Source organism: Sabethes cyaneus, chromosome 2 (assembly GCF_943734655.1).
Source record: "Sabethes cyaneus chromosome 2, idSabCyanKW18_F2, whole genome shotgun sequence".
NCBI lineage: Eukaryota > Metazoa > Arthropoda > Insecta > Diptera > Culicidae > Sabethes > Sabethes cyaneus.
The window spans coordinates 178,835,355-178,863,320 of record NC_071354.1 but is presented as its reverse complement, the minus strand read 5'-3'; the positions used below and the strand labels follow the sequence as shown (position 1 = coordinate 178,863,320).

General features: G+C 38.7%; 1 protein-coding gene across 3 annotated transcripts in view; it reads left to right on the top strand.

The window, feature by feature from the left end:
- Positions 1-27,966, top strand: part of LOC128734114 (axotactin) — a 160,503-nt gene that overhangs the window by 105,510 nt on the left and 27,027 nt on the right. For all 3 annotated transcript variants that reach the window (XM_053828134.1, XM_053828136.1, XM_053828133.1), the window contains exons 3-11: positions 1,588-1,758; positions 1,927-2,100; positions 2,348-2,594; positions 3,182-3,401; positions 3,901-4,036; positions 16,192-16,476; positions 16,717-17,441; positions 26,547-27,412; positions 27,474-27,691. In XM_053828134.1, coding sequence (XP_053684109.1) covers positions 1,605-1,758; positions 1,927-2,100; positions 2,348-2,594; positions 3,182-3,401; positions 3,901-4,036; positions 16,192-16,476; positions 16,717-17,441; positions 26,547-27,412; positions 27,474-27,691 — 3,025 coding nt within the window. In that variant the 5' untranslated portion in view covers positions 1,588-1,604. The remainder of the gene's footprint in view (positions 1-1,587; positions 1,759-1,926; positions 2,101-2,347; positions 2,595-3,181; positions 3,402-3,900; positions 4,037-16,191; positions 16,477-16,716; positions 17,442-26,546; positions 27,413-27,473; positions 27,692-27,966) is intronic.

Genomic DNA, 27,966 nt, shown 5'->3' with positions numbered 1-27,966 from the left:
GAACTACGTTGAAAATATATTTATTCGAGACAATAATTTTATACCAGTAGATAGAATAATATTTATTGAATATCGGTGTGTATTTTGGTCTTAACAAAACGCTACTGAATTCAAGTTATAGTCGCGAGAAATGATGAAGTCGCTGCGGCTAAATTGAGCCCATTTTCTATAGTGGTGTCTGTATTTTTTAAATCTGACAGGCCGAAATAGCTAGCACAGCGATTAAATGCTTTTCAAAAACAGATCAAAATAGACAAGAAAAGAGAGACCGATGGATAACCTCTCGCTATTGCCTACATTCCGGGCTCATTGAAGATAATTAGTTTTGCAGTGACAACAGCATGCTGCTGGCGCTCGTGTATCAATGAATCGTTCATATACACTAGCGCCAGTTGTCACTCAAATACCAGATATGTCAGCACATATATTCGTAGTAGTGTAAATAACGCACCATATGCCGGAATTAAAAACAAAATACTGCTAATGGCTAGTGAATGAAAATTGATTTATATTTTCATACCAGAGGGGAAATTTTGTGTTCTTCCGTGATAAAAATAAGTAGAATTGTTCTGTGATAGCATATTCACAGCTATTTAGTTTCTAGAATAAGTAAACATGATCATAATTGAGTGTTTTCCAAACCATCATCAAGAGCGGATACGCGGATGCGATTGCTGCTAGTTTTTTCAGCCTGGCTACGTGCTAGTGGAAAAACAGTGGTTTTGATGTTTATTGAATAAAATTAAGCAAACTACTTACATTTTTATGAAAATAGTTATAACACATTAAAGCCTATGAGTGCTACATTCGTTTCAGTATTGTTATATAGCGGCAAAGTTTTTATTCGGGTAAGTGTAGCCAAAAAAGGTAATGTATGCCGAAATTAGTAGCGTGATGGGAATACCCTCCCGTACCCTATAAGCGTTAACGAATTTCAATATACAAGCAAAAATAATGTAACCAGTAATGTAAAGTATCTATAATTCACGTATGATAATATATATTGAATTGTTTATTTCACGCATGGGGAGGATGTGGCATCCTGGTATTTTTACCATATTAGGGGTTTTACCTATAATGTGTAATGTGTGTTGTCTACATTTTTTTGGATATTTGCCGGTAACGTGTAACACGCACAGACCACAAAGATAAAGTGTCGGAGCAAGTTGACAGCTTCGTGCGTAAATGGAGAACAATTCAGTCGTAAGATGGCGAACCACTCGATATCACACCAGCTATATTCTTTTTTAACATAACAAGCTTTAAGTTTTATAGTTTCGAAGAACAAAGTTAAATGCTTCATCAAATTATTACGGTTACCGTCTAGCAGCGAAAAACATAATGGGTTTTATTGCCGCTTTCAGCAGAGCGTAATAAGACTACTTGAGCTTTTAACCTTACTTATAAAGAGGTTATAAGAGATTGTAAGATATTGTGGGGATCTCTAAGTTTTACTAACAGTTTTATAAACTTGGTGTTGAAAGTCATTCAAAGAGTGTAATAACCGTTTGATATTCTTAACTGAATATTTTTACTCACAAAATAATTACTCATTCTTTTTTACTACTCTTTCCTTTCCATCATCAGAAACTCGAGTTCAAAGAATGCCCAGCCAGCATGCCGCAGACAAACACAGTAGTACATTTGCCACACTTTCGGCCATCGTTGCCATCAGCATCATCGCATCAGTCATCCGGGTCCCGGTGGCTTTGGCGCTCCCAACCAACTCGGAACCGGCCAAGGAAGGAATAGTGTACCGTATGAAGTTTTAATTCCCGATGTTCTCTTGCTCACTCCCCCCTGTTTTGAGTCGTGTGGGTGTGACATAAATACGCAGGTTTTCATTTTTCTCTGTTTCTTTGTTTTCCTTTATGCTGCTGGTGCTGTTGCTACTGCGTTTTTCTTCCGCTGGGTGGCTTTCAACAGAGAAATGCACCGGACCTGGCGAGCCCGGACCTTGCCAGGGCTTTGGCTATCGGTACCGCTTTGAGCAGACAACGAACAATTGTACGCAGTTTATCTGGGGTGGCTGCGGAGGCAATCTGCAGAATAATTTCGAATCCTATGAACAATGCATGCAGCAATGCGCTAACGAAACACGTAAGTACACGGTACTCGCAACTGAAAATCAACCCCATTTTCCTAGCCATCTGTTGACAAATTAGCTTCTTGCCTGTTTGGAATAGTTTAGAATGTTTTATTAAATACCAGTTTCTGAACTATTCTACCCTGAACTTGTACATAATCAATATGCAATTGTGGATGTGGACAGAATGATGCATTCACATCATAAGTTGTCCTTCTGGCGTTGATAGTAACAGCATAGCTTTCCATACTTCTGGTGCAGAAACGCAGCCACCGGTGCAACCGTTGACGACGACCAGCAGCAGCTCGACGACGTCGGTCCGTACGCAAACACAGGAAACCGCCCTGCAGCAGTACTCCTCCAGCAGCACGGTGGCACCGGTCCCGGACGAGCTGCGAGGCTCGGAACTAACCTTCAAGGAAACCGGCTACGAGAAAACGTTCATGTTTGCCAAGAATAACACGTTCATCCAGATGGATGGGGAAACAATACAAACATTTCAATTAAGGTAAATATTGTAATGGCCAGCGTTTGAGTGCGCTCGAGTCAGTTGATGTTTTAGTAGAGTAGCCAAAGGTTAATGGAATCGTGAGCTTTAACATCGGTTCATTATTCTGAATGGGAAATACCCTCGTGCAAGACAATGGATTTTATCATATTAAATTTAATCCGGAAGGCCAAAATATTTTTACTGCTGATTGAAATATATGTAATGAGAGCTCAATTATCCGTTAATACTTATTCTCGTGAAAATTATCTGTAAATAATCTGGAAACAACACAGGTGTTAAATTACAATGCATTTTCCTCACACGACCATAGACTTCTCGCATGAATAATAAACCGAACAGTAAACACCGACTCCCACTCGAAACCATGCACAATAATGGCTTTTATATCGATAATAAACAATACCCGGAGCCTGCTTCAAACAGAATCCTTCAAAAAGGCGAACCTTTTACATCATGACAAACTATCAGTCATTCGCCGCCATTCAGCAAACCCTTTGTCCAGTTTTATCCGGGGCTGAAGCCCACCGGCTCCAGACAGGAACATCGAGGTGAACCTCATAAATTTTGTTTAATTAAATTTCCAGATTATGCCGTGAAATATCATTCCAATTTCGCACCCGTCTACCGCACGGTCTGCTGGTGTATCACAACGTCAAAACCCCAGCCGGCGTGAAGCTCGACCCGTACGCTCTGTACGTCATCGTGGAGAAGGGCCAGCTCAAAGTGGTGCACGTGTTTGGCAACCACTCGACCAGCGTGACCGTCGGTGAGGGCCTCAACCGGGACGAGTGGCACAGTGTGATGGTGAGTACGCTTGACCAGCCGGACCGTGGCCCGTTGTTGGTACGACAGAAGGAGTACTGGTTCATACAAATATTTAGCCCTTACCAACCGGTCGGTCGGTGGTCTTACAACAATATAGCCCATAAACGCACGTTGCTTTGTCAAGTTCAACCATATATTCTTTATGCATACCGTACCGTACGAAAAATCCTTTCTGGTATTTCTACGGCTTTACTGATTTTACCGGAAGGCTTTACCAACAAAAAAGGGGTTCCAATATACAATATAAGTAAGCAATAAACCAGGCGTCTCCATCAAATAAGCCAATCATCAAATTGTCACCAACTGAAATCACTTTAAAATGTGCTAAAATTACCTCACTGATATACGAAAATTCCCAGCTTCATTCCATTTCATATTTTCAACCCCAACCCGCTCATATCGTGTCAATCTTCGTGAAGGGCAACCTCAAAACCATCCTTTCGCTATAACGCAAAATAATTTTTGCCCTTCCGGACAGGTTCGAATCGACGTTCACGGCGCTCGGCTGATAGCTCGTGTCGATAACCACAAGGAGGAAGTCTACCTAAAGGGATTAAATCATGAAACCAACTACGGAGTCTCCATAAACCTGATGTCGGTCGTGCTAGTCGGAGGTAAGTTAAGCGCGCTCATGCAGGATGAGCCAAGTGGGTCTGATGTTTACAGTATATTGGTACCTACTGCCACGGTTACGATCAACATTGTAATAACCCGTCACACTCGGTGCCCGGTAAAATGAAGGGAGTCCAGTGGTGCATCAGACCATCAGTACTGCACTCGAGCACTCTTTTCAGTCTTTCAGCTTGAAAGCTACCGAGACCGTGCCAGTAACTACTCGTTTGTTATCATGATGGTTTATTCCGGGAAAAGTATGTTTGGACTTTTCTGTAATGAGGTAGATGAGATTAGATTCGCTAGAATTTGATTTTAATAATAATTTGGTTTCTCAATTGCGTGAAAAATATAAGGCAGTTGTTTGAATTACTTTGATCTTGGCTATGATTGCTTTTAAAAGCGGACTTTTAATTTTATTCCCTGAATATAATTATTTTTAAGGATTTTTTGGCTCTTATCTATCACATATATATAATAACTAAAGACAATAACTGCACTTCGTAGCTGTTAACAATATAACAATATGCTATAAATAAGCTGTTTAATATAAATAATAATTCTTTATGTGATTTACAACAAAAATGGTCATAATAATGATTTTTCTAAATGCAGTCGTTTTCGAGATATTTGAGGAAAAAGTTAGATTTCTTGTCCTTAAAATTGCTAATAACTGCATTGACTTTCTCACAAGCGATCTGAATATATCTTATTGATTCAACCTTTCACTTTTGAATTGCGGGTACTTTAAAGACTGTACATATTCGGAAAAAATGGACACACGCATTTGTTTGTAACATTTTACCGCGTGAGTAAAAATAATTTAAATTTGACTGAATTCGATTCGGGATGTGCCAAATAAGGCGAAACATTCGATTTATTTTGTGCAAAAAAATAATACGTTCTGGATCTTACGTGTATAAAGTTTGGAAGGCATCGAATTGGAGTGGCAAACAGATCGCGGCAACCAAAACTCGCGCAAAGTTGCTGTACAGGAAGTGGCTCAAAAAACTGCATTCTGCATCGTGATGAACAATGCAATCTACGTCCAGTCCGATACCAGACAAATGCCGGGAAATAGCAGGGTAGCAGAGCACGTATCGACCTAATCAGTTTTGTTAAAAAACCATATTCGGGAATAATCTGCCACAGCTCATTTCGTTTAACTGTATCGTACGCCGCCTTGAAGTCGGGCGATCGACAACGGGCTAATTGTTTGTGTTGTAGCAGATCCTCCAGAAACTTCGCGAATACCAAGTCCCTCTGAACCACATATACCGTTCTGATTCTAACTTAGAACAGTCTCAAACTTCGAACACTTCAGAATAAAATGCTCGTTTCTATCGCTAATATGATAAAATATTATGCTTATTGTACATTACCGTGTTCGTTAGATTGCCCTCTATCCGGTGAGGTATGACATTGAACTGTAGGACTTCTTGTAAGAAATCAGCAGGCGCTGGAAAAAAGTGAGAACTCAGATTTTTAACTTCGTTCGCATACTCTTAGCGTTTCGTGCAAAAGTAGCTGTTTTTTCGTTTGCATTATTTTATCAATTTTAGAACATTTACCTCCCCACTTCGCGATTATTAGGTAAGTGCAAGATGTATGTACTAAAGCATAGTTCAAATACAATATTTCATGCATTATTTAAAAGATATTAGATAAATAAAAAGTGTTCGAAGTTTGAATTACGTTTTGAGGTGTGATTCAAACTTCGAACACCCACGAATAATATCCGGTTTTTCCGGATTTTCCTTCGGGAAAATGAATTATCTGCATTGTAAAGCTGTACAAAGTTAACTTGCTTTAGATGTGGTACGTATAGTTAGAAAATATTAGCAATTGACTTCAGAAGTACAGATTTAAACTTATTATTGTGTGAAAATTTTAAAGCATACTGTTAGGTGGATTTAAAAAGACAGTGTTTTCTAAATGAATGAAATTTCACTTATTTAAGTTGAATGACACTAAAAACATTAATACTGTCCAATGTCCATGTCTGAGACTGAAATATTCGAGCTTTGAATGTCGACCATGAAAGTGTTCAAAGTTTGAATCAAAACCGAACAGCAGTGTTTTAGTGTTTTTCAATATGCTATATTGAAATATTTATCCTCATTGTTAAAATTTTAACACGACTATAATTAAATTGTCAAGCTATCAAATCATTTATGGGAGTAGAATAAAGATGTTTTCGAACATTTTTCTTTGAAGAAAGTTTCAGCATAGCTTAAGTGTTCGAAGTTTGAATCAGAACGAGAAACATAGACTTCAAGGCCGCCTATGATACTATCGACCGTGCAGAGCTATGGGAAATGATGAACGAAAACGGCTTCACCGAGAAGCTAACAAGATTGATTAAGGCCACGATGGACGGTGTACAGTATTGTGAGAGGATACCGTGGGCGTTATCGAGCCCGTTTGAAACACGCAGGTGGCTTCAACAAGGCTAGAAGGTGAGGGTTAGCAAAATTCAATTATTTTCCAAATTGGTTAGACGCAACAGACTACAAAATTACATAAATTTTGCAGCTAGATGTACCATTCCACCAAAAAGGGAATATCTTGAAAATCTCTTCAAAATTCAAAAAAAAAAGTCTCACCTGCAGCGCTTCCCTGAGAGTTTCAACATTCAACTGGCATGTAAAAAAATTCATCGATGTGGGTCACTTGGTTATTCGGGACAAGTCATGCAAATCTGGGACTGTCCCGCCAAATCCGAGACATCTGTTCAACCTAGTTATGCTTGAATTAGTCCTTTAAAAAACAAGAAATTGAACCTCAATTGAACTTAAGAACGGTTGTGGAACTTGGATAAAATTCGAAATGGAACATTATATTCGACACGAAATTTAACTTGACATTGGGATTGAGATCGGAGTTGAAATGTGAAATAAATTAGATTTCACATCTAACATTTAATTGGACTTCAAATGGGGCACTAATTAGGACTTAAAATAGGACTAAAATTTGACTTGAAATTGGGCTTGAAATTTGACATAAAATTTGGCTTGGAATTTAACATGGAATTGCTTGCAAATGGATTTAAAATTGGACTCGATACCATGAAATTCGGCTTATAATCTTAATAGACCAATCCCAATTAATAATTCTCAAGCCAGTTGGTTTTACTTGAATTTTATAAAGGTTTTATTGCAGTATTAATCATTACCGTCTGTTTGATTATGGTACTAGCTGATTGCCCGATCGTACTCGGGCCCCTTTGTCTCTCAACCACTTGTAATTATGTCTTCTTTTTGGCAATGAAGCGAGACAAAGCCTTTTTTACGTTTTTGAACCTTTCCCTTGTCAATGACCACCCTATTCTCTCCTTTCAAAAATCCCTTCTTGTCGTCCAGCCACCTGCACAACTGCTATCGATCCAGAGTGCAAGTGCAAGTGCAAAATGCATCCCTTTACCCATTTGAACCTTCCTTCCCATTTGTGAGAGACTGCCTCTCCCTTTTGTCAACCTCCGTACACTGATTCTTTCGTCTCAAAAAACATGTTATTCTCGTTTTTATTGGCTTTTATTGACAACTGCCAATAATTAAAATTGCCACAAATTAAACTGTGTTGTACATAAATCGGGAATCTCAGATGACCTTTCTCACAATCTTGAGTTTTGCAAGTTTCTGGGGAGTTCATGGGTGTTTTAATATACAAATTTTCCTCGCAGTAAAGTTGAAAACAATTCCCCCCATTGCTTAACCTGATCAAATAAAGCGGATAGCATTTAAATATTCGCCAGCATTACAAACCATTTCGCCGAATACCATTTTGCGGAACACCAATTCTCGGTTGACCATAACGCAGAATATAGAATTTCGCAGAATACTATTTCGCGAAAAACTTTACGCGGGATATACCATTTCACGAAAAATCTTTTCGTAGAAAGTACCATTTCGCAGGGGTGACCCAACTGAGGGAAAGTAATAGAAGTCAGTAGATCTAGGAAAATAAATAAACCTAGATAGAGGTGATCTCTACGGGGGGCTGTCTCCCCGCAGTGGCCGGCGAATCTGACGGCAGGTCGCCGGCAACACTCGCGATCTATGGCCATCTCGCCCTGAATCATCTAATGTTATTAATGATAGTTTTTGGTGATCTTGTTATTGACTAATGTTTTATGAAAGAGTCTAAAATTTCTCGAGTTAGATTAGTTTTTGAGTTACGCAAAAATTTCTGTTTTATTTGTATGAGAGTCCTTATCCCCCTATCACAGGGGTGAGGGGTCTCAAACCATCATAAAACATTTCCTGCCTCCAAAACCCCCCACATGCCAAATTTGGTTCCATTTGCTTGATTAGTTCTAAAGTTATGAGAAAATTTGTATGGGAGCCCCCCTCCTATAAAGGTAAGGGGTCCTAATTCATTATAGAAAAAAATCTTGCCTCCAAAAACACCCACATGTCAAATTTGGTTCCGTTTGCTTTATTAGTTCTCGAGTTATAAGGAAATTTGTATTTCATTTGTATGGAAGTCCCACTCTCCCCTCTTAAAGGGGAGAGAGGTCATAATTTCCCTTCTAAATAGGGGAGGGGTCTCAATTCACCGTAGAAAAAATTCTTGTCTCCAAAACCATCCACATGCCAAATTTTATTCCATTTCCTTGATTAGTTCTCGAGTTATGCAGAAATTTGTGTTTCATTTGTATGGGAGCCCCTCCTCTTAGTGGAGGGAGGGGTCACTAATCATCATAAGAACCTGCTCTGGCCCCAAAAACCCCTACATGCAAATTTTTACGCCGATCGGTTCAGTAGTTTTCGATTCTATAAGAAACATACCGACAGACAGACAGAAATCCATTTAGGGGAACTTTATTTTAACTAGCTGACCCGACAAACTTCGTATTGCCACAAATTAACCTGTGTTGTACATAAATCATGAATCTCGAATGATCTTTGTCACAATCTCGAGTTTTGCAAGTTTCTGAGGAGTTCAACCTAAGATGATTCATTTTGGCAGTTACGTAACTATGAAAGCATCCCAGGTAACCAATAAGCATCACCAATGCTTTTTAAATGTAGGCCAATAAGCATTTAAGTCGCCTTAAATGCTGCGTAAATGCTATTTTGGCAAAATATAAAGCTACTTTACTGATAACCTTCTTATAGTGCTGACAATGCTAATTTACAGCTAATTACCGACACGAAGAATTTGAATACAATTTTGGATTCCAATTTACAACACCTATGCAGTCAAAAAGCTAATATACAACAACGTGCAATATAAAATGCCAGATATGCTGATTTGCTGCTTATGTTAATGCTTATTAGTTGGCAGGAATGGGTAGTTAAATATACAAATTTGCAATTTTTCCTCACAGTAAAGTAGAAAACAACTCCCTGTCCCCTCATTGCATAGCCAGAAAGCGGAAAGTAATATTCGCCATGATTGGACAACATTTCGCCGAATATCATTTTGCGAAAAACCTTAAGTGGAATGCACCATTTCACGGAAATTTTTTTTGTGGAAAGTAGCATTTCGCGATCCTCTCCTTACTCGCTTTCGCTCGTTCCAGGAAACCCAGGTAGACCTAGGAAAACAAATAAATCTAGACAGTAGTGATTTCTGCGGGGAGTTGCCTCCCCCCATTAGGCGGCGCTTCCGACGGCGGGTCGCCGGCAACACTCGCGGCCATCTCGTCCTGAATGATCTAGCGTTACTATAGCTAGTCATAGTAGACAGGGGTAAGAGGTCGCTAACTATCATAAAATAAATTCAAGACTCCAAAATCTCCCACTTGCCAAATTTGGTTCCATTTGCTTGGTTAGTTCTCAAGTTATAAGGAAATTTGAATTTCATTTGTATGGGAGCCCCCCTCCTAAACAAGGGAGGGGTCTTAATTCACCATAGAAAAAAATTCTACCTCCTAAAAGCTCCACATGCCAAATTTTGTTCCATTTGCTTGATTAGTTCTCGAGTTATGAAGAAATTTGTATTTAATTTGTATAGGAGCCCCCCCCCCCCCCTCCTAAAGTGGGGAGGGGCCCTAATTCATCATAGAAAAAATTCTTGCCTCCAAAAACACCTACATGCCAAATTTTGTTCCATTTGCTTGATTAGTTCTCGAGTTATGAGGAAATTTGTTTTTCATTTGTATAGGAGCCCCCCCTCTTAAAGTGAGGAGGGGTCCTAATTCGCCATAGAAAATATTCGTGCCCTCGAAAACCTTCACATGCCAAATTTGGTTCCATTTGCTTGATTAGTTCTCGAGTTATGAGGAAATTTGTGTTTCATTTGTACAGGAGCCCCCCCTCTTAAAGTGGAGAGGGGTCCTAATTCACCATAGAAAATATTCTTGCCCTCAAAAACCTTCACATGCCAAATTTGGTTCCATTTACTTGATTAGTTCTTGAGTTATGAGGCAATTTATATTTCATTCGTCCCCCCCCCCTTCTTAAAGGGGAGAGGAGTCATAATTCACCTTCTAACGAGGGGAGGGGTTTCAATTTACCATAGGATAAATTTTTGTCACCAACAACACCCACATCCCAATTTTTGTTCTATTTGCTTGATTAGTTCTCGAGTTATGCAGAAATTTATTTCATTTGTATGGGAGCCCCCCTCTTAGTGAGGGGAGGGGTCTCTAACCATCACTAAAACCTTTCCTGGCCCCAAAAACCCCTACATGCAAATTTTCACACCGTTTCACCGGTTCTGTAGTTTTCGATTCTATTAAGAACATACCGACAGACAGACAGAAATCCATTTTTATATATGAGATGAATAATATCAATATTTGGATATACTGTAAAATAAATATTCTATTGGACCATTGTCCACGGTCTCTGCAACACTAAATCTATCGTCGAAACTGATCGGAGACCCGCTCTCCATAGCAGACTCTAACAGAAAGTGGCGTTCACTTCGGAGGATTCAGCGTCAATATCTAGAGGTACGTCACCAAATAGCTTTGAGTTTTGTATCATTTTAAACTCCATCATCATGATGTGCAAAATTTTATCCAGACGTTTCATGTTTCTTTAACGGATTATACCAGGCATTCCCACCAAAATGTAGACCAAATAGAGTTATTCAGTTTGTCCTAATTTAGGACCAATGAACTCTAACTTATTTTTTTTCCAGAAGCCTACAAAAGCCTCATTTGTTAACCCTCTAACGGATAACATCGTATATATAATGCGATCAAGCTACTGACTATTTCTGGCCTGATTTTTGAATAGGTCATAACTGCAAATGAGCGATTCTCTTCGCGTCTCCTCTCTTAAGACGTCTATCACAACGTTGCAACCCAAGTAACAATTTGGGTTTTATTACACTCTTATGATGGCATTTAAGACCAAAATTTGTCTTGAAGACCACCATAAGAGTAGAATAAAACTCACATTGTTGCTTGGGAAATACACCAGACGGCATCTTTTTCGCACGATATGATTGTTTGCGTCATATGCTAGCTAACCGTTAAGAACAATTGCGTTGATATGCTTTCATGCAGCCGTAATTGACGTAAGAGAGGAGACATAAACAGAATCTCTCATTTTCAGTTAGGACCTAATCAAAAATAATCAAAAATTCAAAAATTCCGAAAGTACACTCTAGAGATGTTCATGTTTTGATTTTCATGCAAAAATAATTATCTGGAGCAACGTTTATGTCGAACGCTCTGTCCAGATATCTTTTTAATTCAAATAAGGCATGGATCATGGCACTGTAGGATATTGTGTTATCTGTTACACAATTTAAACGATGAGAAGTTTTGTGTCCACGGGAGAAGATATGATAGCTCCAGCGGGCTTTTCCTACACCGCGAATAAAAATAAATGTATGTAAATTAATCACAGAATAATTTGGAGGTCGATCATTTTGGTCTAGGTGTTCGTTTTCAAATTCAAGATTTACACCATAATAATTTTTGCAATTTTCCTGGATTCTTGGTTTTGAAAAAAAAGCAAAAATGTTGCGATGTTGATACCAAAATGTCAAAAATTTGTTCTGAACACAATTTTCATATTGTCCACCCTCTAGAGGCAGGGCCGGCGCTTCCCTTAAGGTGAAATTAGTCGTCATCGATTCTGCCAATTTCAAAAGCAGTTTTTTTGTTTGAAACAAAAATTCTGTTTATGAAAATATATTCGCTGTGTTCAGATTGGCAAGAAGAATGCAGTATTTACATTTTTATAAACAGGATCCCGCTTTTGTGCCGAAAAACTGCTTCCGAAATTGGGCTTTCCGACGAAAAGTTAATGACTGCTAGTTTCCCGTTAAGCAAAACAAGCAGCTACTGGAGCGCTGCCTGTTCGTTGAGCATCTGTTGAGTCGAGCCATCTAGTAGGTTGGGTCTCTCTATTCCTAAAGGACCTCAAATTCGTACGAAAATGTTGGTGAATTCATGTTCGGTCAACACTCTCGCCTGTGTATGAGCGCCATGAACCAAGCTAGCAAAATAAGATGGTGTGCTTGTCGTTCGACCTGAATGACCCGCCATTTTATTCGTTTCCAACTGAACATATTCGTACGTGTATGGGGCCCTTAAGGCCGATGGAGGTTTAGAAGAGAACAGATTCTCTGCACGGTCATCCGGTATTCTTGCGACGTGACCGACCCATCGTACTCTCCCAACTTTCGACAAGTGTACTTTGAAAATCATTCCAAGTAGTGCTTGCAGTGCATGGTTCATACGCCTACGCCATTCTTCGCTTTCTGTTTGCGCTCCACCTCCTCCTGATGAAAATCTATTCGCAACAAAACACTCCGATAAACGTAGTGGGAAAGTGGCATTGATGATATTAAATTATTTAGAAATTTTTCGGGAGAAATTTTCGAATCGCTTCAGAATCCGCAATCAGAAGATTAGCAAAGTATGTAGCAACAAGAGTAGCAAGATTTGAGGACGAAGTTTCTGAAGTAACTGGTAATATGAACCGAACTTTTTCGTTATTGAAGTTTTATCATTCTAGAATGGGGTTCAAGAAACCGACAATTATTCAAAAGAAATTGCGATTGACTGTGACCAGTGTTGCGAAGCCTGCACTTATGTGGAGTAATTTTCTCACACACACATACTCGTTCTAATAAACACGCCGGCATAAGCAGTCCTTTCGGACTCACGCTCTTGTTTATTCTAGCACTGCAACAACTTTTGAGAGTGTGCATTTAGCTAACAGCTACGGTCATCGCTCTAGCACGTCATTGCAGCCTGAGCAACTGATACCGATCACTCGCGAGGACTCACACTCCCACCCGCTTGTAGAATGGATGGCGTAACATGAAGAAGAAAACAAAAAGTAATGCAAAAATCTGTATCCCAGCGTGCCGCTAGCCCGCACGGGTAGCTGGCTGCTCACGAGTTGTTTGTCTCGTGAGCGCTTATGCAGAAAGACGCTGCGACACTGTGCGTTTGCGAGTGTGTAGGTAGTAAAATGTCTGCACACAGTAACGCCGGCTGTTCTGGGGGCGCAATTTATAGAATTTACGTGGAGCGACAAATTGATTAGCACCGGCTCTGGCTAGAGGTTTAAATACAATGGGATGCTCACATAGATTGCCGGGAGGTCCAATCGGTACCAAAACTAAGATATTTACTTTTTAACCATAACAATTTATTCAATTTTGGTTTAAATCCGAGAAGGTAGATTACACGTTTGAACTTTTCACGGTCAGTTCGGCTTAATGTGTATTAGATTAAATAACGCTTGGCTAATTGATTCAAAGTTAGAATAAGTAATAAATACGGCAATCAATTATCAATTAGTTTCAATTGTTCAATTTTTGCTTTACCAGAATCACCGCATTTTCTCGCTCTGCTGACTTGTCTTATTTCTACTGTGACCCGTCAACTGGAAAGCTTATTTGCGCGGTCTATGAAGATAGGCGTCTATCATCAAATGGTCGCTGGTTCATTAGTGTCTATTTCGAATATTCAAATCATATCCAAAAGAATAATAAAAAAATTATAATTCAATTAAAAAGTAACATCCTACATGTGTTTTATGTGTAGTTATTAAATGAACGTTCTTTCTTTTATCCAAAATATTATTCATTGTCAGTAGCATATGGATAGCTATAAAAGATAGCAAATCTCAACCCCTTCTTTATCTGCAATTAAAGTGCCACCAGTTTGTAGGCCTATTACCTCCGCATGAAATTCTCCACTCTTGCTCATGAACCGTCCATCAGGTAAGCAAATCCTACGCCAAGTAAATGTTCACTGCTGCCTTCAATTATGAACGGTCCTCCTGGTATCCGCATGGTACCGTTCATGATGGCATGCCATCGAGAAATTGACTGCTCCAGCAGCTGTCGAAATAAGTCATAAAGTTTACCGATGGGCAACAGCAGCATAAACACCGATCGATGACGGCGACGGCGGCAAGAGTGACGGCAAAGTAACGACGACAACGACGACGCCAGACCGAAACGGAACGGGTTGTAAAGTTGCATCCGTCCCGTACTCTACGGCCGGCCCACTCAGATTCAGCCGGAGAAGATGCATCCAGTAGGGTCAGACACCGCACCGGAAGGTTTACGATATTGATGGAAATTCATAATGCTATGCTCAGCTTTTGCTCTGCTCCACCACACACCGATATATGTCTATATGTAGGTACCTACTGTATCGAAGCAGATGGTTTGAACCGAAGTATTTCCGGTGACACTTTGTCAATGACAAACGGAGTGGAGGAGCGAGCGGTACGGTAAAGCGATGGAAACCGATTAAAGTGACAAACTATGTCGTGGTAGGAAATCTGCATTGATAATGTTGTCCGTAAATACTGTTTCAATTGGCTCGGTCTAGATATGAGTTATCTTGAAGGATGCTGCAGACTTGTGAAGATGAAGTATGGAATGTAGCTTATCTATCTTAATTACTAGTTGCATTATCATAGATAAATGAAGTGAAAAACTTTCTTTTAATTTGTACATTTCTAATTCTATGAATTTACCAAAGACTGCAATCGTCCTTCTGGTTGGAGGTTCATATTTTACTGACAAATTATATAGTACTGAGAGGTACTACATAACCATTACCAGCATCTGTGTCTAGTGGAAACGCAGTAGGAGACAGGTGCTTTGTTTAAAGTTTTAGCTCATTATTGCAATCCTGTTAAACAAGTGTCCTTCTGTTTGCACTGGCATCATAGTCATAAAACACAGATGCTATTTCACTGCATTAATTTTATTCAAATCCAAACATCTTGAAGTGGTGCTTTTACCTGTAAATGAAGAAGTAGTAAATTATCTTCTTCTGCTTCCGGATTTTATTTCAAAACTTTAATCCTGTATGTAGTACCTATCGTAGATGTCAAATCAATCTCAACCGTAGTATATTTAGTACTTAAATCTTACATCCTCATTAAATAGGAATGACTTTATCTAATCATGTTCAGTTTATCATTAGGACGGCACCGGTGTCGGTGTTCTACTAGTGCAGCAATTGCCCAAAGGCAGTATAAATGTTGTCATGTTCAAAACTTACACAGCTGAGTTGGACTCGAAACAAATAAGCTCTTAATTAAAAGAGCAGCTGCTAAGCAACTAGCTCAGAAGGATAAACTGATTACATTGTGACATACATCCGCTTAAAAAGTAGGTACTACCAGGGCCTGCTTGCTGAAGCCTTTTCAGTGTTCTTCCGCTCCCCGGCCCGAACAGTAGGACGCTCCGATGCGATGTCTTTCCAGCAGTGCTCATCTCCTGTGGGCCGGGGATGTAATGATAAGTATGTACGTGATAAAATCCGGCCACTTTCTCAAGTGGTCTTAGGTGGGATAACATTCTCTAGCAGCCGGAACGAAGTCTAACGACGTAATTATATAGGAAGGTTCGTTCGAATATGTTCCACTCTAAAGTGATGGAACGGTCTCATTAATTTGGATAACTGGCTTCCTGTTTGCTGGTGTTATTTTTCGTCCATTAGACGATGAGAGCAAACGCTCCATCCTGGCATGGGCCATGATTTGAATTTAAATCGATGTACATTTTTATTATATACTTGGGATGGAGTAGAAAGATAATCACAATTAATAAAGTAATACATCGTCATGATAACAACGAGATTGTAATCATAATCTCCACTGCTAGTCCTATCTCCCAGTTTCAATTTAGCAAGCTCAACATTCTATTTTTTTCTCTCTCCTCTTAAAATTTCCGCACCAAAACACGAAACAAACGACCCGCCAAAAAACAGGATTAAGCTCGGAGGAAAAACTGCACGGCGTCAAGTACATAATCGAGTCATTTGTCGGCTGCATCCGCAACGTGGTCCTGAGCTCCGGGAAGGCCGCCTCTGACCTGCTGCCCATCACGCCGCTGATAGCGACCAAACACGAAAACGTAAAGGAAGGCTGCCGCAACAAATGTCACTCCCGGCAGAACCTGTGCTTCACCGGATCCCGCTGCATTAATCACTACTATGACATCTCGTGCGACTGCTTTGGCACCAAATACGAAGGCGAACATTGTGATATCTATAGTGAGTGTGTAGAACTATCGATAGACCTCGGGGCTGCAATGTACCGCCAATTTGTTCTACATCCGGACGATGCTAGGGTGACCGCTAACTTAAATCGCTGGTTCGATTAAATCACACCCAGCTACCAGTTAGCGAGTCACCCTAATTGCAGATAACCGAACCCCACACACACACATGTATAAGTATGAAAATTAATCGCTCTTCTGTGATGCATCCCTTCTTCTTCTTTCTTCCTTGCAGCCGCAACAGTATTAACGTTACGAGGCTCCAGCTACGTATCGTACCGGATCTACGACTGGAAGGACCGGGTGCACGCGCCCGTCACCCGGATCAGCATGATGTTCAAAACGAACTACGATGATTCGGCGCTATTCTACGCCAGCGGAGAATCACTCAAACCGCAATATATTGCCGTTTCGGTGAAAAACCACTCGGCCTACATCGAGATGGACTTTGGCGATGGCGTTATGACGGCCGTGCTCGGGCAGGACCTCACCAAACACTACTGGCACAATCTAACTATTTTTCACGATCACAACCAGGTCAGGGCCGTGCTGGATGACCACATGAAGATTATAGAGATTCCGGGGGAAATTCACAATCTGCTGTTTGATCCGGAAATCTACTTCGGCGGTGGCCCGAATCTTTCCAAGCGAAAGGGACTGGCGTCGAACAACAACTTTGTCGGCTCTTTGAAGTACGTGTTCTACAATGACGTGTCCGTTCTGTTCGAGCTGAAGAAGGGTAATCCCAAGGTGCACTACATCGGCGTCCTGCAGGAGGAATTCCACGAAACGGAAGTGGATGTTATTCCAATCACATTCTCGTACGCCAAATCCCACATCTGGTGGCCGATGAGCAACGAGGATGTTCTTAATTTGAAATTTGATTTCAAGAGCAGCAAGGCAACGGCCGTGCTGGCCTACAGCGAAGTGCGGACCAGTGAAGGTCACGGCTTTTGGGAGGTAAGTGGCAAACAATGTTGCTGGAGCGGGTGCGCTTATTCCCCCAGTAATCTTTTATCAAAGAAAATGCTGCGGTGGTTGGTTGGTGCGGTTGGATTGTTTCCTGGTAATAATTCTTGGAAAATGATAAATAATAACTCAGGGAAAACGGAACCCGTTTGAATATTCAGAAGCTGATTTATGGTAGCAGAGGCGCTGGCGCTTTGTTTGAATTTAAATACACAAACAAATTGCAGCCAAAATGTGAATTTACCAGTGATTGGTTGTTTCAAATAGCAATTCAATTAATTAACTGTCTCCTAAACGAATGTGAGAGGGAGGAAAATGGGTACTCAACTTATCTGTTATTATCATTTTTAATTAAATATGTCTAATTATGCTTGGTGCGATATAAACTACCAAATTTTTGAAAACATCGCTAGTATTTATTACAAATTTTGATTATTTAGACTTTTACGTTTATTTTGATACCAATTTTGTAATGATCCGAACGCGAGAAATGATGAAAAATGATCATACACATATCTTTATCTTTATCTTTATCTTTATCTTTATCTTTATCTTTATCTTTATCTTTATCTTTATCTTTATCTTTATCTTTATCTTTATCTTTATCTTTATCTTTATCTTTATCTTTATCTTTATCTTTATCTTTATCTTTATCTTTATCTTTATCTTTATCTTTATCTTTATCTTTATCTTTATCTTTATCTTTATCTTTATCTTTATCTTTATCTTTATCTTTATCTTTATCTTTATCTTTATCTTTATCTTTATCTTTATCTTTATCTTTATCTTTATCTTTATCTTTATCTTTATCTTTATCTTTATCTTTATCTTTATCTTTATCTTTATCTTTATCTTTATCTTTATCTTTATCTTTATCTTTATCTTTATCTTTATCTTTATCTTTATCTTTATCTTTATCTTTATCTTTATCTTTATCTTTATCTTTATCTTTATCTTTATCTTTATCTTTATCTTTATCTTTATCTTTATCTTTATCTTTATCTTTATCTTTATCTTTATCTTTATCTTTATCTTTATCTTTATCTTTATCTTTATCTTTATCTTTATCTTTATCTTTATCTTTATCTTTATCTTTATCTTTATCTTTATCTTTATCTTTATCTTTATCTTTATCTTTATCTTTATCTTTATCTTTATCTTTATCTTTATCTTTATCTTTATCTTTATCTTTATCTTTATCTTTATCTTTATCTTTATCTTTATCTTTATCTTTATCTTTATCTTTATCTTTATCTTTATCTTTATCTTTATCTTTATCTTTATCTTTATCTTTATCTTTATCTTTATCTTTATCTTTATCTTTATCTTTATCTTTATCTTTATCTTTATCTTTATCTTTATCTTTATCTTTATCTTTATCTTTATCTTTATCTTTATCTTTATCTTTATCTTTATCTTTATCTTTATCTTTATCTTTATCTTTATCTTTATCTTTATCTTTATCTTTATCTTTATCTTTATCTTTATCTTTATCTTTATCTTTATCTTTATCTTTATCTTTATCTTTATCTTTATCTTTATCTTTATCTTTATCTTTATCTTTATCTTTATCTTTATCTTTATCTTTATCTTTATCTTTATCTTTATCTTTATCTTTATCTTTATCTTTATCTTTATCTTTATCTTTATCTTTATCTTTATCTTTATCTTTATCTTTATCTTTATCTTTATCTTTATCTTTATCTTTATCTTTATCTTTATCTTTATCTTTATCTTTATCTTTATCTTTATCTTTATCTTTATCTTTATCTTTATCTTTATCTTTATCTTTATCTTTATCTTTATCTCTGTCTCTTTATCTCTGTCTCTTTATCTCTGTCTCTTTATCTCTGTCTCTTTATCTCTGTCTCTTTATCTCTGTCTCTTTATCTCTGTCTCTTTATCTCTGTCTCTTTATCTCTGTCTCTTTATCTCTGTCTCTTTATCTCTGTCTCTTTATCTCTGTCTCTTTATCTCTGTCTCTTTATCTCTGTCTCTTTATCTCTGTCTCTTTATCTCTGTCTCTTTATCTCTGTCTCTTTATCTCTGTCTCTTTATCTCTGTCTCTTTATCTCTGTCTCTTTATTTCTGTCTCTTTATCTCTGTCTCTTTATCTCTGTCTCTTTATCTCTGTCTCTTTATCTCTGTCTCTTTATCTCTGTCTCTTTATCTCTGTCTCTTTATCTCTGTCTCTTTATCTCTGTCTCTTTATCTCTGTCTCTTTATCTCTGTCTCTTTATCTCTGTCTCTTTATCTCTGTCTCTTTATCTCTGTCTCTTTATCTCTGTCTCTTTATCTCTGTCTCTTTATCTCTGTCTCTTTATCTCTGTCTCTTTATCTCTGTCTCTTTATCTCTGTCTCTTTATCTCTGTCTCTTTATCTCTGTCTCTTTATCTCTGTCTCTTTATCTCTGTCCCTTTATCTCTGTCTCTTTATCTTTCTTGCTCTCTTGATTTGCCTAGATCTCGTTACCTCTCTTAGAGAAGCTCAGTAACTCACTGTCATGATTGTACCAAATGTGCTCCTCGACGATTAATGTACGTGACGTTAATAATGTTGGTAATTTTTTCGAGTCAACATTTGGGCGATTTAGTGAACTGCATGCTACAAATATGATTTCGTGATGATACAGGTATACCTCAATAGTACGTACAACTTTGCTTCGTTTAGCGTACGTATTATCGAAATGTACGTGCAATCAAATCAGAATTTTGGGTTTTGAAGCATTGTTGTATTATGCTCAATATTGCATGAAATTTGCAAATAAGCAAGTTAGGTATCCCAACTCCCCTAATGGGGCGTGAGGATCCAGACCCACTAAAACCCAACACTTTTGTGGAGCTTCGAATGGAACTAGTAAAGTATTGCTGGAAAATGTACGTACTATCGAGGCAAAATGTACGTATTATCGAGGATACGTACTAGCGAGGTATACCTGTACGATGAAAATTGTTGATTTTTCTTTCGCCGTTTTGTCATTAATACCCGGAAAGATTCCAACCGATTCAGAAGCTTTTGAGTTTCTAGATCATTCATTTATTTAGCGTCTTTACTCTCTCTCTCACATCACACACACATACACACACATACATACATACACATACACACACACACACACACACACACACACACACACACACACACACACACACACACACACACACACACACACACACACACACATACTCACACACACACACACTCACACACACACACACTCACACACACACACACACTCACACACACACACACTCACACACACACTCACACACTCACACACACACACACTCACACACACACACACTCACACACACACACAATCGCTCTCACTCTCCTTCACCTCACGCGCTCTCTATGTCGCTTTCTCGCGCTTTGTCTCGTTCTGGATGAATCGATTTTAAGTCGGGTGTGCTAGTCCATTATACATAGATCAATAGTCTTGACTAGAGATTGAAAGTTGAGGGTTCGAGTCCGACCTACAATTTTCCTATATTTTTAGCCTAATATCAAACAAATTTGACGATTATTCAATAAGAAAATGAAAGCTGATTTTAACCTCACAAAATTAGGAAATGATTTATTTGAAATTAAATTTAAATTGAGAGAAACTAAAATCGATGCAAAATGTAAATCCAATACACTTAGAAAAAATAAAAAAAAAACAGAAATAACATTGAGAAAAAACTACAAGGTATACAGCCCTAAGGGTTGTACGAAAGGGTGACATAGGACTATATCAGATCATTAGATCAAAGACTAATGTAAACTGCATTTTTGGCATATGTATGTTTATAAGAATCTGTGAGTGCCATTAAGAGAAAAAGTAAAATATTCAGATTCAATTCTTCATTGAATGCAATAGTGGCTTTGAAAATACGTGGACGGGGGTTCATGAGTACAACGCCTGCAACCATTGAGATATAGAGATTTCTTTTAAAAATCACTTGTGTGCATCATAAAAGTTGAAATAGTAATGTATGACCAGCCCACAGATTATTGTATTAAATATGATTATGCGTAGCTTGACATGTTTCACTAATCTTACTTCAACTCCCTTGTGGCCTTTAAAAGGGCCATTGGTTACAAAAAACATTAAAACCACAGCACTTTCATCGCAAATATGACGTACCATTCGAATGTCCTCTTTTGACATGAATGGCAACAGGCACGTAAGTTAGCGGCGTTGATTCACTGTATTTTTCTCCGAGAAGTTTTTACTAGTTTATTTTCACACCTTACCGCTTCTTACATAGCAGAAAATATGGCACATACCCAATTTCTGTTTTATTTGTATGCGAGTCCCTATCCTCCTACCACAGGGGTGAGGGGTGTCAAACCATCATAAAATAAATTCATGCCTCCAAACATCCCCACATGCCAAATTTGGTTCCATTTACTTGATTAGTTCTCGAGTTATGAGGAAATTTGTATTTCATTTGTATGGGAGCCCCCCCATCCTAAAAAGAGGAAGGATCTTAATTCACTATAGAAAAAATTCTTGCCTTCTGAAACCTCCACTTGCTAAATTTGGTTCCATTTGTTTGATTAGTTCTAGAGTTATGGGGAAATTTGTATATTATTTGTATGGGAGCCCCCCCCCCTTCTATAGAAGGGAGAGGTCATAATCCACCATAGAAAAAATTCTTGCCTTCTGAAACCTCCACATGCCAAATTTGGTTTCATTTGCTTGATTAGTTCTCGAGTTTTGAGGACATTTGTGTTTCATTTGTATAGGAGCCCCCCCCCCCCTCTTACGCCCTCCTTAAAATTGTCCTCTAACCCACCCATAAAATTACTGGTCATTTTATCTATCCAACGACACATACATTGTTCAGTTTCATTCAGTAGTTCAGTAGTTATTGGCATTTGAACTTCGATTTTCGTTTTCACAAAGTGCTACCCAGTCCCAGTATAGTAAACAAAGACGTAGTCCACGTCAAAATAAAACAAGACTAGTATAAAGCATAGTCAAATCATTAATTGATATAAGTTAGCAAAACAAAAATTTCTGATCGATTTTATATTAGTTTTTAGTTATAGATGTGGTACTGGCTTTTGGTCACGAGAATTCTTCAATCTGTGTTCGATGTGCCCGGGTAAAATCTGTTGTAGAGAAACCGATAACTTCATATACACAAATGACACAAATTACTTGACAAAGAAAATATTTGCATACGTTCTGTCCTGAGGATGAAGGGATACCCTTCGAATCGTCGACAATAAACGAAATATAATATTTTCGCACGAAACCCGTGACCAAAAGCCAGTACCACATCTATAACAAAACCAACGGTCGTTTTTATTATCATTAGTTTTTAGTTGTATCTCATTTTGTCTTGCTGTTTTGAATTTCTGGATTTTGGTTTCGTTTTAACTTCAGTTTTGTCCTAAATTTTCTTGATATTGTTCAATTGTGGTTTTGATTATATCTCAATTTCGGTTCGATATTTGTTTCTGTAATGTTTTAGTTTTATCTCAAAAACTTGTGAATGTTGATCAAATACAATCCGGTTGAATAGTTAGTTCAGCAAACAACTTTACTCGATTATTAAACTCAATGTATTGCCGATTTTCGGCTTCTCAGTCAGTTTTATATTGAAAACGGTTTTTTATACTGCCTAACGTTTCGGCCTTCGGTTTTGGCCTTTTTCAAAGGTAATATGGTTACGTTTTCTTGTCTAATCGTTGATTGCCAACGGAAGGATGTTTATATTTTAACAGCTCCAAATTCATTGGTTGTGACAAAATGTTTTGTCTAAACCTTTTGACCATAGTGCACAGTTGTTCACGATTAGACAAGAAAACGTAACAATATTACGATTGAAAAAGGCCAAAACCGAAAGCCGAAACGTCAGGCAGTATAAAAAGTCGTTTTCAATATAAAACTGACTGAAAAACCGAAAACCCGCAATACAATATATGTACCTCAGTCGATCTTGACAGCATTAAACTCAATACTGAGCACATTGGCCTCCTAGTTGGCCTCGAGGTACGATACTTGTCTAGTAAGCCAATCTTCGTACCTACTCAAATCTTGGGCGGTAGAGGCTGTTAGAGTCAATAGGCTCATTGCACTGGCTCCGCAATCATTCTGTACTCTAAGAGCTGGCTGGAAAGTCAAGTTTCGATAACGGAATGTAGCACCAGGCTTTGCTTTGCTTTTATTGAGCACATTCCTTTAGTTATTACTAATTACTTTAGTTATTAGATGTGTTTAGACTTTCGCAAAACCAATTTCGAAGCTCTGAGCAACGCTATCTCTCAAACCGACTGGCGATTTTTAGAATCTAATCCTCTTGACGGTGCTATTGCCTACTTCAACGATATTGTTAACGATACACTCACTCATTGCACTCCTCCCCGTCGACAGTCATGTAAACCACCATGGTCGAATTCTCGTTTACGACAACTTAAGCGACAACGGTCCCTGGCACTTCGCAAATACTGCAGACTACGTAATACTTTAATGAAGCAGAAATTCAATGATGCGTGTAATTTATCGGAAATATAATCGTTATTTATATAAGCGATATACCAATCGAATGCAGCACAATATGAGATTAAATCCGAGGATATTCTGGTCATTCGTCAACAGTAAAAGGAAGGAGGAAGGATTGCCTAAGGATATGTTTTTGGGCGATAGACGTGGCAGCATAATGACAGAAAAATGTACCCTGTTTGCCCAACACTTTCAACATAATTTCCATGACTCTGCTGCTACAACTGCCCAAATTAATGCGGCATTATCTAACACTCCTAGAGACGTCTTGGACTTCAATATGCCAGCAATCACCGAAAGTCACGTCGAAGCTGCCATTAACAAACTGAAATGTTCATTTACCGCTGGTCCTGATGGAATCCCAGCATGCGTTTTGAAAAAATGTGTCGATAGTTTTAAACGCCCGTTGTGCCTGCTATTTAACTTGTCGCTTCAACAATGTCTGTTCCCTAATTTTAAAACTTTCAGTAATCTTCCCTGTGCATAAAAAGGGTGACAAAAGAGATGTAAAAAATTATAGAGGTATAACATCTCTTTGCGCATGTTCTAAAGTGTTTGAAATAACCATACACGATGCCCTATTTACAAGCTATAAACACTACGTCTCACTAGGCCAACATGGATTCTATCCCAAACGCTCGACTACTACAAATCTTATACAATTTACTGCAACATGCTTACAAACCATGAGCCTAGGTGCCCAGATTAATGCGGTTTATACGGATTTGAAAGCTGCTTTCGATCGGGTTGACCATAACATATTACTGGCCAAATTGGAGAAACTTGGCGTTAATTCTGTGCTTGTGCGATGGTTTCGATCCTACCTGTTAAATCGAATGCTATGTATGAGGATTGGTAATCAACAATCTGAATGTTTTACGAATCTTTCCGGTATTCCGCAGGGCAGCAATCTAGGACCGCTGCTCTTCATGCTGTTTATTAACGATATATCGGCCTTGCTTCCAGACGATTACCACTTGCTATTTGCAGATGATATCAAACTGTTTAGGATCGTCGGGAGAACCGCAGACTGTCTAGAACTCCAGAGTTTAGTAGACATTTTCATGCAGTAGTGTTCCAGAAATCTACTTACTGTTAGTATCGAGAAGTGCTGTGTTATTTTATTTCACCGAAAATCCAGCCCAGTGATATTTAATTACACAATGTTTGGTCAGGCAGTTGCTAGAGTAAACCTGGTTCGTGATTTGGGTGTAACCTTGGATATCCCGCTTACATTTGGCCCACACTACAATGAAATAATCGCTAAGGCGAATCGGCAACTTGGATTTATGTTTAAGATAGCTGAGGAATTTCGCGATCCTGTGTGCCTTCGATCGCTTTATTGTTGCTTTGTGCGATCTCTTCTTGAGACCAACTCGGTCGTTTGGTGTCCTTTCAATGCTAATTGGATTTCGAGAATAGAAGCCGTGCAGCGGAAATTTGTGTGATATGCTCTACGTTTCCTCCCATGGCGTAATCGATTCCAGCCACCAGCATACACCGAGCGCTGTCAGCTTCTTGGAATACAGACTCTGGAACGTAGACGATTCGAAGCGCAAGCTGCGTTTGTGGCAAAAGTTCTGTCCGGCGAAATTGATGCTCCGAGTATTCTGCAGCAGCTAAACTTGTACGCAACGGAAAGACCGTTGAGGCCCAGGAATCTTTTGTTTTTACCCCATCGAAGTGCATCGTATGGACAACATGATCCTATCCGATATATCGGCAAGTTTCAACGCAGTGGCTGACTTATTTGATTTCAACACTAGCACTTCAGCGTTTAAGTCACGGCTTCGTAGATAGCTGTGCTCTTTGTGTTTGTGTATTGTTCGTTTTTATCATTAAGACAACCACTTTGTTAGATGATATTTTTTTCAAACAAATAAACAAATAAACAAATTTTAAAACGGTTTGTTATTGGACTCTTCTTAACCTACATTTGAAAGTAAATTGGTATGTTACAAAAGTTTTCAAAAATTAAATTAGGCCAGTTGTCGCGATATTAGAATTTGAATCTGGACTGTGTGATGAGCTCAATTCAAAAATAATATTATTTAACTTCCTTAACTGGAATGGCTCAGAATTTCTATGTTTAGCCATCTGTTACAAACTTCGATTAAAAAATTCTCGTTTCATACTAGGCGTCAAAAGGTCGTATTTTAAACACCAAATTTATGAAACGGGTTTTCAAAACTGGAAACAGCTTTCGACGAATTATGAGATGAAAGTTTAACCAATTCAGCAGCCTTGAAATTTAAAAAAAATCTTTGCGATTATTGAATAATTACAGCAGATCGTAATTACTGATGCAGGCTGATTGATTGTTTCTTAACATTATTATCATTTTTCAAATGTTTAATGTAATAAATATAATTCCAAAAATAACACAGAAAAGAAACAAACTTTTAAAAATAATTCACATTTAATCGATGATTGTTGAATAAACCGTGCCCACCACCATTTGAATAGCTAAATTTCGCAAAACCAATATCATATGTACTACAAGCAAAGCGTACACACATCCTAATATCCACTCAAGCGCAAACGTCTAATCTCTTTCGATCAACCCTCCCACCATCCCGCTTTATAACAACACGCAGATAAGGCTCGCCACCGACCGGCTGAGCTTCGACCTGTGTCCGGACGTGACCAGCAACATCACCCACACCACCTACATCCGGATCGACAATCCGACCTCCTGGCACGCGATCCATCTGACGTACGAGCGGAACGAGATTAAATTTGTGGTCGACTTTCGGCACGCCGTCACGCAGATGTACGGCCTCTCGTTCAACGTCGGCGATAAGCTCATCATCGGAAGCAGTCTGAAAGCGGCCGCATCCGGTTTGGTCGGCTGCCTGCGGGATCTGAAGATAAATGGGGTGGAAATCGAGCCGAGGTTTCTGGTCAAGAGCGAACGGGTGGTCGGTGATGTCTCACTCGATAACTGCAAATACGTCGACCCGTGCAAGAAACCGAATACCTGCGAGCACGGTGGAAAGTGTTCGGTCAAAGACGATGGCATTATTTGTGACTGCAAGGATACCGGTTATATTGGGAAAAATTGCCACTTCACCAATTTCCGCAAGACGTGTGAGGAGCTTGCGCTGCTCGGGTATTCCAAATCGGACGTTTACTCCATCGACATCGACGGGAACGGTGTGTTCCCGCCGGCTCGGGTCAAGTGCGACTTTCAGAGTTTAGCGAATGCCACCAAGACGATTGTTGAGCACAATTTACCGTCGCAGGTGGATGTGCGGTCGTACGATGATGAGGATTTTAGCTTCAATATCCAGTATAGAGAGTTTAGTGCTGAAATGTTGCAGGAATTGATCTCCCACTCGTTGTACTGCACTCAGTACATCAAGTACGACTGCATCAAAGCCCCACTGGAACTGCACTCGGCAACGTGGTTTAAATCCTCGAACAACAATAATACGGTCGATTCGCTTGGAGAGGTTAAAAGGTTTAAATTTATGAGGGAAACCGATTGTGGCTGTGATTCAATGCTTTTCGTTTACTTTTAGAGGAACCTGTCCGTGTGCGCTGAATCGGAACTGTGAAGATCCCAACAGTAGCTGTAATTGTGATGCTAGCTTGAATCGATGGCTGTCGGATGAAGGGTACTTCAAGGAGCCACCAAATTTGGGCATCACTCAGATGTATTTTCTACAGCAGAAAGAACTGCTGGACGATGAGTCGCAAGGCAGAATTACGCTCGGACCGCTGGAGTGTGTGGAAACAAGTAAGTGTGGTTAATTTGGCTGTACGACATTCCCGTACCACCAGTACGAAATATGTTTAGTTTTATTATATTTTATTCTAAATTGTTTTATTTTATTTTATTAGAGCAACCATGCAATGGAGACGCATGGCGTTTTATCTTAATTACAAGAAAACTGATATTTACGGCAAGATACCAGATGGATATTTTTATTTTTCTGTGCCAGAAATATTCGAAAAAATGATGTTACTATGACATTATTTCTGATACAATTTTTAATAAGCGACATTAATTTG